This window comes from Lynx canadensis, chromosome E1, assembly GCF_007474595.2.
Source record: "Lynx canadensis isolate LIC74 chromosome E1, mLynCan4.pri.v2, whole genome shotgun sequence".
NCBI classification, from domain to species: domain Eukaryota; kingdom Metazoa; phylum Chordata; class Mammalia; order Carnivora; family Felidae; genus Lynx; species Lynx canadensis.
Window position 1 is genome coordinate 49,007,634 of NC_044316.2, and position 10,701 is coordinate 49,018,334.

The 10,701-nt window shown below is 42.0% G+C and overlaps 1 protein-coding gene across 1 annotated transcript; it reads right to left on the reverse strand.

The window, feature by feature from the left end:
* Positions 1-7,452: 7,452 nt before the first annotated feature.
* On the reverse strand, positions 7,453-7,623 carry LOC115500325 (40S ribosomal protein S29-like). The gene has a single exon (XM_030294622.1). The coding sequence runs from the start codon at positions 7,621-7,623 to the stop codon at positions 7,453-7,455; it is 171 nt and encodes a 56-aa protein (XP_030150482.1).
* Between the last annotated feature and the right edge of the window lie 3,078 nt (positions 7,624-10,701).

Genomic DNA, 10,701 nt, shown 5'->3' on the forward strand with positions numbered 1-10,701 from the left:
AACTTGACAATAAATTATATTAAAAAAAATAAATCAACATTAAAAAAAAAACTAATAAGCCTGGAAAGAGAAATGGACAAATCCAACAATTATAGCTGGAGCCTTAAACTTTTTTTTTCTCTCTGCAATTAATGGAGCAAGTAGGCGAGGATATAGAGGAACTGACCAACACCATCAGCCAACTGGATCTAACTGTCGTATGTAGTGCACTCAACTCAACACAGGGCATATTATTTTTTAAGTGTACGTGACAGTTATCAAGACTGACTATACCCTGCGTTATAAAACAAACATTCACAAATTTAAAAGAATAAAAAATCACACAAATTTTGTTCTCTGATCATAACAGAATTAGACCAGAAAACAATTACAGAGAGATAACTGGTAAATACTTAAGAACTTGGAAAGATAACCACATGATTCCCATCTGACTGGGTATTTGCCGAATCCCGTGACCAGGTAGTTGCCGAAATTAATTGAAAACATATGGGTGCATAAGGGCCTGTTTGGGAAGATTTATAAATTAAATCTTTATTAATTTATTGGCACCTTTATTGACAATAGCCCAAAACTGGAAATAACACAAATGGCCTTCAATGGGCAAAACGGATGAACCAACTGGTGTATTCCCAGTGTATACCTTGCGTCTCAAGGTAGTATGCTGAGTGAAAGAAACCAGTCTCAAAAGTTAATATGTTGTATGATTACGTTATGATATCCTAGAAATGGGAAAATTATGACAACAGAGAATAGCTGCTGGTTGGCAGGTGGTAGGGACAGTGACAAAGTAGTGACTACAGATGTGCAGCCTGGGGGAGTCGCTTCTGATTATGGAATGCTTCTGTATCCTTATTGTTGTGATGGTGGTCACGTCAGTCTATACACGTGTTAAAATTCACAGAGCTATACATTTTAAACAGGTCGACTTGATTGGTCATATTATTCTTCTAACTCTATATTAAGAACCAAATAAAATAAAAAAACAAAGCATGCATGCACTTACCTCAAAGAATTTCCCCCACCGTCTGGCTTCTAATAACAAAGAATGGCAAAATACCTAATTGTCTATCCATAGGAGAATAAATAAGTAAGTTGTGGCATGCTTAGACAGTGGGTAGCAGCAGTTAAAATGAAGGAACTATAACTATATTTTTCTCAACATGGGTACAACTTTAAGTTGTAAAAGGCTATGAATACTTATATACAATATATATGCGTGTGTATATACGTAAATGTATGTGTGTGCATAGCAGTATGATACTTTAGATACGCCTCAAAACTGGCAGAGTAATTCTTGATATTATTTATGGGTAAATATATATGTAGCAAAATGATAAAAACAAGCATGAGAATGATGAACACAAAATTCAGGATAGTGGTTACTGGTCATATATGGGATCAAAGAGAGGGGGGATTGTTGCAGATTATATACGGGGCGTCGGAAGTATCCATAATGATTTATTTCTCAGCAGAAAAGAGCTGCAGGATATATTACAAAATGTTCAAATTTGACGAAGTTGGGTGGTGAGTATGTGGATGTTAGTCATATTGTTCTTTATACTTTTCTGTATGCTTAACAATATTTCATTAAAAGCTTGACTTGAGGGGCGCCTGAGTGGCTCAGTCAGTTAAGCGTCTGACCTCGGCTCACGTCATGATCTTGAGGTTTGTGGGTTTGAGCTCCGCGTGGGGCTCTGTGCTGATGGCTCAGAGCCTGGAGCCTGTTTCAGATTCTGTGCCTCCCTCTCTCTCTGCCCCTCCCCTGCTCGCACTCTTTGTCTCTCTCTCTCTCTCTCTCAAAAATAAATAAACATTGAAAAAATTTATAAAAGCTTGACTCGAGTTGCCTTGTGGTCTCATATCCTGGGTTATTCTATCTTCTTAAAGAGACAATTGAGCTAAAGTGTTGGGCTTTGATATGGAGGTTAAGCGTGTTACTAAAGGCCAGCAGTCAAGGAATTTGCACTGTTTTCTTTTCTTTTTAAGTTTATTATTTATTTTTGAGAGAGAGAGAGAGAGAGAGAGAGAGAGAATGCAAGTGGAGGAGGGGCAGAGAGAGAGAGAGAGAGAATGCAAGTGGAGGAGGGGCAGAGAAAGAGGGAGAGAGGGAATCCTGAGCAGGGCTACGTGCTCTCGGCACAGAGCCCCCCGTGGGTCTCGATCTTACAAATCACGAGATCGTGACGAGTCGAAATCAAGAGTCGGTCGCTTAACTGACTGAGCCACCCAGACACCCCTGCACTATTTTATTCTCAAAGGAGGTACATGATAGAGGGCAAAGAATCCGTGGAAGAACAATCTTGACTTGAATTGGCTGTAGGTACATTTTGAATTGGAAGAGATCTATATCCTTACGTATAGCTGTTCTGTTCTTCTAGGCAGCACCCTTGTGCATGTTATGCAAGCTTCATATGTCAGACTGGGTAATAACAGATGCGTTTTCTCTGTTTCAATTCTTACAGCGCAACTATTTTCAGAAGGCAGGAAGTTGGATTGGGGGGGGGGGTCTTTGGATAGTCATGTCTTCAAGTATTTTAACTTTGTCCGACCACTCCTCGCCCACTACGTGAACTCACAGCCAGTGGGTGAGACCAGCATTAATGAAACGAAACACAAATAAATATCTTGTTCTGGCTCAAAGTTCAGTCTCAGACTACGAGTACGGCTAAAATAAATACAAACGACTCCAAAACGCTCTGAAAATTAACACTGGTCTTAACTCCATCACTTTTAAGGGAGAGGTGAGATTTAGATCACTGAGCTATAGGATGATTAGCCTACCTTTATAAACATCTCCAATATATAGATCTGGCCTCACAAAGTCCATGCTTTATGGTCTCACCTTCTTCTTTTCTTCCCCTCCATCTCACACCCCTGCAAACTCAAGCCCACCATTCTCAACCCTTCACTTTATCTCCCACCCCCACCCCAGTCTTTTTGTATGTAGGGTGACGTGCTCTGCTTGTTCTGGTTCCCATTCTCCTGGACCCCAACACGTTTCTTACAGAGTTCAGCCCAGCAGAGGTCTGTTAGCTGTCTGGGTCATTAAAGAATCCTCCCTTCCTCGAAGGAAGGCTTCAAATATTTGTAACACAATATTATAATATTTTAGCCCTGGCTGACAAAAAAATTCTAAAATTACCAGTTGTGGTAAGTGCAGTTGCATTATCTTAACTCTCTTCATGCTGTTTTGTTTTGGGTTTGGAAGCAAAGATGAAAGGTGTAAAAAAATGATGAATCATTTTGGAAGCAGACGGATGACTATGGCCCATCTCTGGGCCCAACTGGTCATGCAGTCTCCTCTTTGGGTCACAGTCTCACATTCACAAGCTTCAACCACATGCCCTTGATAGTAAGGAAAAGGCAGATGGACCCTATGGTCTCTACACTCTCCCTCCATTCTTCCCAAATGTTGTGAGAAAAATTTGAACTGAGGGTCTAGCTCGTGGTTTGACACGGGCTCTCCCAATGAGACAGGGTATATAAAAAAAAAGTCATGATTCTCCTATCCTTGAAGATACAAGAACTCTGGCCGCCATGACCAGGCACATGCGACGTGTCCTCGTTTCTTTTTGGTGTTCTAGAAGCAGCCTGAGAGAGATGAGTCTGTGGTCAGGCCTGGGTTACTGTGGTTACAGAGAGATAAGGTCTTTCCAGAGTTGATTGCTCAGCTCTGCTAAAGAAGGCAACAAGTCACCAGCAGCAGTCATGTGTAGTCAGAGAAAGGGCTCAGCGGCACCTGAGTTTCATGATGTATACATATTTAATTATATACATAATGCACGAATGCTTTCCCTTTGTAAAATATTTGGACAGTGTGCAAGGTTTCAGAGCAATAAGTGAAAGTTCCCTTTCCTTCCCCCTCTTCCCATCTTATTCCCTTCCCCGGAGGTAACCGTTGTGGCTTTGATATGACTCCTTCCAGCACAACATATACTCATATAGTTGTATATTCTACCTTACTCGCCATCAAAGAAATGCAAATGAAAACAATTGACAAGGGATACCTTCCTCCTTATCGTATTTTCTCTGCCAGAGATGAAGAAAAATATCCAGGGTTGGTAAGGGCTTGGGGAAGGAGTTGCCAGTCGGAGCAGTTGTTCTAGAAGCTGATTTGGTCACATACGTGCATTGAGACTTTACGTCAGTAGGGTCAGGGTCAGTTAGGAGATTGAAAGCGCACAGGTTATTTGAACAAGAAAGATTTAATCAAAAGACATGTTGGGGCACTTGGGTGGCTCGGTCGGTTGAGCGTCCAGCTTCGGCTCAGGTCAGGATCTCACGGTCCGTGGGTTCGAGCCTGCTGATGGCTCAGAGCCTGGAGCCTGCTTCCGATTCTGTGTCTCCCTCTCTCTCTGCCCCTCCCCTGCTCACACTCTGTCTCTGTCTCTGTCTCTCTCAAAAATAAACATACCCCCCCCCCCCAAAAAGAAAACTACTGGTGGTGTTGGTGAGTGTGTCCTAGAAGTGTGGGTGGAGCTAGTCTGTGAGGGCTGCTGGGCTCCCAAGTCGCATTAAAAAATTGAGGACTGGGACCCAAAAAGGAAGTGTCTTCCTGGCCCTGCTGTCTTGTGGTATTCGTCTAGTGCCCTCCACTGACAAGTCTATCATGTGCCCACCCAACAGCAGAGATAGGTTTGCAGGGTCCAGTTCCAGGGTCAGAAAGCAGGGGTCAGTTTGGATCTGAGAGACAAGAAATTGATAACTGGCACAGATTTTAACGTCTGGATTCCATTTTGTAAAATTTAAGGGAATAATTTAAAATATGCGTAAGTATGTAACTAAAGAACGGTGATTGCAGTATAGGGAAAAAATGCAAACGAGCTCAATGTTCGAATACGGAGAACAGCGTGAGCAAAATAGTGGCTCATTTATAAAATGAGGACATATTCATTTATTATCATGAAAAATGTTTATATTATTAGGTGAAAAAGTATGTTAATAACAACTTTTATATGATGGCTCATTAAAATATTCATATACATACATTCATGTACACATAAAAAGTTTTTGAAAGGTTTAGTATCTTTTTTTAAAAGACATCTTATTCGTCAACTTCTTGATACAATATCTGGTTGTTCAGTAAACATTTACGGAACAGATGTATTGTTTTGGTTTCTGAAGGCTGCTACAACAAATTAGCACACGGTCGATGGCTTAAAATATCAGCCATTTAGGGGCGCCTGGGTGGCTCAGTCGGTTGAGCGTCCGACTTCAGCTCAGGTCACGATCTCACGGTTCGTGAGTTCGAGCTCCGCGTCAGGCTCTGGGCTGATGGCTCAGAGCCTGGAGCCTGCTTCCGATTCTGTGTCTCCCTCTCTCTCTGCCCCTCCCCCATTCATGCTCTGTCTCTCTCTGTCTCAAAAATAAATAAACATTAAAAAAAATTTTTTTTTTAATTAAAAAAAATTTTTTTTTTAATTAAAAAAAATATATCAGCCATTTATTCCCACACTCTGGACACTATATACCTAAAATCAAGGGCCATACCCTCTCTGAAGGTTCTAGAAGAGACACCTTGCTTATCTCTCCCAGCTTCTGGAGGCTCCAGACATTCCTTGGCCTGTGGCTGTATCTCTCCATTCTCTTCTCTGCCTTCGCGTGGCTTTCTCCTTTGTCTATGGTTCTCCTCTCCTTATGGGAACAATTGTCCCGGGAGTTAGAGCCTAGCAGATAATCCAGACTGATTTCATTTTGAGATCCTTAATGTAATTACATTGGCAAAGAACCTTTTCCACATAAAGGCACATTCACAGGCTCTGGGCAGATACATACATCTTTTGGAGAAGTGGTGAGCACCATTCAACCCACTACACGTACGAATGAATACATTTTGTAGTGATTTCCTTGGGTGGTAGGATTAATGCATAATCTCAGTTTTCTTTTCTTCTCCTTCTCCTCCTCCTCCTTCCTCTTCTTTACCTGTATTTTTATGATTTTTATGCAAAGATCTTTTTAAAAAATTTTAATGTTTACTGACTTTTGAGAGAGAGAGAGCAAACAGGGAGGGGCAGAGAGAGAGGGAGACACAGAATATGAAGCAGGTTCCAGGCTCTGTACTATTAGCTCAGAGCCCAACGCTGAGCCCACGAACCATGAGATCGTGACTTGAGCTGAAGTCGGACGCTTAACCGACTGAGCCACCCAGGTGCCCTGCAGAGATCTTTATGTTACTTTTTAAATAAGTAGAAAATGAAAAAGTACTTGGGGTATGAAAATTACTGAGAAAATCCTGAGAAGTCCTGAGTTCATCATCTTAAAGATATGGTTGAACCCATAGTTCACAAAACCCTGAACAGCTGTACCCACCTGGGGAAAGAAACAGGAGGAGAAAATAAAAAGGCTCAGGAGAAGGGGCACATTCATCCCAGAATACCTACGTTCATTTATGCCTCGGGGCAGACCTGAAGAACTCCCAGCTGAAAGCTGGACCTAGGGAAGCTGGGAAGCAGGAATCCTGGCCTGGCCTTCTGGGCATCCGAGTTGAGCAACCTTGTGGTCTGTGCAACACTCACTATTTGGAGCCACAGACCAAGTTTTTTGTTCTTTTTCAGTGCAGCCCTCCCCCTCCTCCTTTTTCTCCTTGTTCTCTTGCTCTGATTCATTGATGGATTCCTAAGGGAGATGTTGTTCCATTAAAACAGGAAAGCCTGTGCTGTCGAAAGGCATTTTAAAATGCTCCTGTCTTCTTTCACTGAGAGAGGCGATCTTTCCAAAAAGAAAGGAAAACAAGGGAGTTTGGGCATAATCACCTTTTTTATTTCTCTTAAAGCATGTTTTATTTCCAGCCTCTTTTGAAAACCAATCGGTTTTTTGCTCTTAAGCTTAAAGTTTAAAGCTAGGCTAAAACATGGATAAGTATCAAATGCTGAGTTCAACATTTTATCTTCTGGGTAGGAGATACATTTTAAAAAATTAGGTTAATTAAAAATAACCGTTGCCTATCGATGTAAAGGAAAGGAGAGCATTTATCATGAATGTTAAGTCATCGTTTGAGTTCATATTGACCCGTAGTGATGTTAATGCAATGAGATGTCAGTTAACATACTATGAATGAATAATAATGAATGAATGAATACCTGAAATATAAGAACAGACCATGCTTTTTTTAAAAAAAATGTTTACTTATTTTGAGAGAGAGTGCGCGCACAAGTGAGTGGGGGAGGGACACAGAGAGAGAGAGAGAGAGAGAGAGAGAGAGAGAGAGAGAGAGAATCCAAAGTAGGCTCCACACTGAGCGCAAGCCTGACACAGGGGATCAGTCTCACGACCTGAGCCAATGTCAAGAGGAGGATGCTTAACCAACTGAGCCACTCACATGCCCCAGATTATGCTTCTTTTTCATCATGGAAATATTTTTATTTTATGAAGAAAGAGTGAGCATTAAGGTGGGTATCTTGGGTATCTGCAGTTAAGGTGTATATCTTGGATGACCCATTCAAGGAAGTTCGCTTAAACCGACTTAACGAAACCTATATCCTTCATGGACTGACAGAAACACTGGTGGCACATATTGAGGCCACATTTCCTGATCAGACTGTGCTGGTTTGAGCAGATGTGACAAGAGTGAGAACCCCGGCCACATTCTCTCTGATAACTCCAGTAGAGTCGCCGGTGACCCATTTTGCTTTCTTGGATGTAACGAGGCAAAAAGATACCATGCTTTTTAAACTAGGGCAGGGGTTGGTGACTTTTTTTCCTGTTGAGGGCCGGATAGTAAATATTTTAAGCTTTGTAGGCCAGATGGTCTCTGATGCAATGATTCAACTCTGCCATTATAGTAGGAAAGCAGCCACAGGTAATAGCTAGGTTAAGGGGCATGGAGCATTTATTGGAGCATTCCAATAAAACTTTATTTACAAAAACAGGCGGTGGGCCAGATTTAGTCCATGGGTGGTAGTTTGCTAACCCCTGAGAGAGAAGCTTAGAGAATTGCAATAGTATACCGATAATCGTGGCTCTCCAGAACCGGAGAAAGCAGATTTTGATCTGCTCTGTTGTTTCCTCATAAGAAGGAAATGCCAACATATTGGCAGATCTATGTGCTTTTTTTGGAAGATTAATCTGGGTTAAATGATGAGTGATGTAAAAGGAAGAACGAGAAAATGAACCCTTATGTTTGTGAAATGAATGGTTCGATTCTCAGAAACCAGGATCTTGTCAGTTGATTCTATTGGCAATACTTTTGGCCATTATCATCTTGGAACAGATTTAATACTTGATTTATGAGTTCATCTTATTATATGAAGCATTTGCCATACAGAGTTATGTGTTCAATGGCTATGGTTTATGCCATAATATAGCTGAATTTGGAAAATAATTCATAATGGCATACATAAGAGGATTTAAATGAATTCCTTTACCTATGGTTTATTCATCCCTGTTCGTTTTTCCTAAATAATATTTGATTGCAAGATAAAATTTAAGAGGAAGGTAAGACAATAGAAGTGGGTGATATTTTGGAGGGATTGTTGATGGGCTATAGTTATATTCTGGGTTAAGAGATATTTAATTCTTTTTTCATGTTTATTTGTTTTTGAGAGACAAAGAGACAGAGCGCAAGTGGGGGAGGGGCAGAGAGAGAGGGAGACACAGAATCCCAAGCAGGCTCCAGGCTCCGAGCTGTCAGCACAGAGCCCGGCGCAGGGCTTGAACTCACAAACTGTGAGATCACGACCGGAGCCGAAGTTGGCTGCTATCCGACTGAGCCACCCAGGCGCCCTGGGTTTAGAGATTTAAAAAAAAAGAAAAGAAAAAAACAAAACAAAAAACCCAGGGAGGACTGAGCACCTTAACTGGAAAGGGAATGGCTTTGAGTAAGAATGCTTGTATTTCGTAGTTTTAGTTAGTTGAGGAAATCACTAACCTCCTGCGTCTTTACTCGGAGATTGGATGATTGAATGCTCATTCAACCAAATCAAATATTACATGTGAACGCGTGTAGCCTCTTGCTATCCTTTGCAGCTGTTGGGTTCTCTGGGATGCAGAAATGCAGAGGTAGGAGGGCAAAAGTCTTCCTGCCCAGAGGGAACCATCTGACTGTGATGTAGATCGATGGTCTCTACCAGAGCGGTGCAGATCTCTGCAGCAAAGACTGCCTGTTCAGGGAGCTCTGTGTTGGTAGGGATTTGGGGCCATGCGTTGCTCAGTCATTGGCAGAGATGCCCTACGAAGTGGTCTTGGCTACCACTGCCTCACTCATTAATGGCCTTGAAAGCTGAGAAGGGGCCAACGGCTGGAGGAGGTCAACCAGACGTATTCTTGCCGTGAGTCCTTCCTTGACGCGGGGGGTCTGAAGGGCACATCTCTAGACATGACACATTCTTTCAATTTTCTGACTCTTCCTTTCAAGCCTCATTAGCTTGTCTCATCTTCCTCCGCCTTTGCAGTGAGGTTCCCAGAAATCTCTCTATGCTATAGACTCTTTCTGGAAGATTGCTTCCACTTACATGGCACTAATATGGCTTGTTATCATCGCGTATGCCAGGGACTACTTATACATTTGGTGCATCAGATAGGATGACAGTTGGGGGCATAAAACATAAAACTGGAGTATCAGTGGTTTAAATGTAAAATGAATTTGTGTGTGCTCAGTGCAGAGTCAGAAGGGTGGCTTCCCCGCCAGAAACCCAGGATCCTTCTATCGTTCTACCTTAAAATCCTAGTGTATGGCTCCCGTGTTCAAGATCGCATGATGGTCAAAGTGGCTGGTGGACCTCCCCCGCTCACATTCTTGCTCTTAGCAGAAGAAGAACGAGGGAGTGGAAGGAGCAGAGAGAGCCTATCTCCCATCTGAGTCAGCCAAATGTAAGTGGTTTTCCTGGAAGTCCCATACAACATTCCTATTTACATCTTGGGTTACACCATAGTCACATGGCTGCATCTAGCTACCAGGGAAGCTGGAAACGTAGTTTTTTGTTTGTTTCAATTCTAGCGTCTGCCGGGGAAAAAAAGCATGCAAGGAAGAGGACTGAAACGGATGCTGAGGACCTAAATCCGCAGTATCTTTCACACTCCCAAATTGTTTTTTCCTGATCATGCTTTTCTTCTGAGTTGGAAGCAGGTGTTTTTCCGTCTCCTAGACATTTCCACCTAGATGTCCCAAAGGCAACTCAATTTGAACGTGTGCTAAACTGAACTCCGTTATATTGACCCACAGTAATGATTATATTTCCGCCTATATCATTATGCCATCGATCACTTGGTCAGCCAAAATCTCTCATTTCACACGCTTCTTTTCTCCTCCCTTTCCGTATTCAATCTGTCTCCTAGTCTTGTGAATGTTTTCCTAATTACTTTTTCGAGCATATCCTTTCTGCCCCATTGCCACTTCCGGGATCTTGGTTTAGGACCTCATTATTTTTTTGGCTAGTGGATTTTTTTATATTGCTTTATTCATCTCAGCCTTGAACCTTCTGATCCATTCTTCATGCTGTTGCTGAAGCTGTTTTTGCAATATATAAATCTGCTTACATTACTCCACAGCTTGAAATCTTACACCGTCTACACAGTAAAGGCCAGACGCTTTAGGAAGGCAGATCTCATGGTCTGATGACTGTTCTCACTTTGGCTTTATCTTTGGCCACTTCCTGTTGTACATCCTGTGTCTCATCCACGTTGTTTTATACGTATATGCCGTTATGAAATACCTAGCATGGCTAGACAGAGATAAGCCTCCTTAAGACTTAAATCTTAAGTTCT

What these genes read in the sequence shown, in the direction of transcription:
- LOC115500325 (XM_030294622.1), bottom strand. Translation starts at nt 7,623, where the DNA reads ATGGGTCACCGGCGACTCTACTGGAGTTATCAGAGAGAATGTGGCCGG.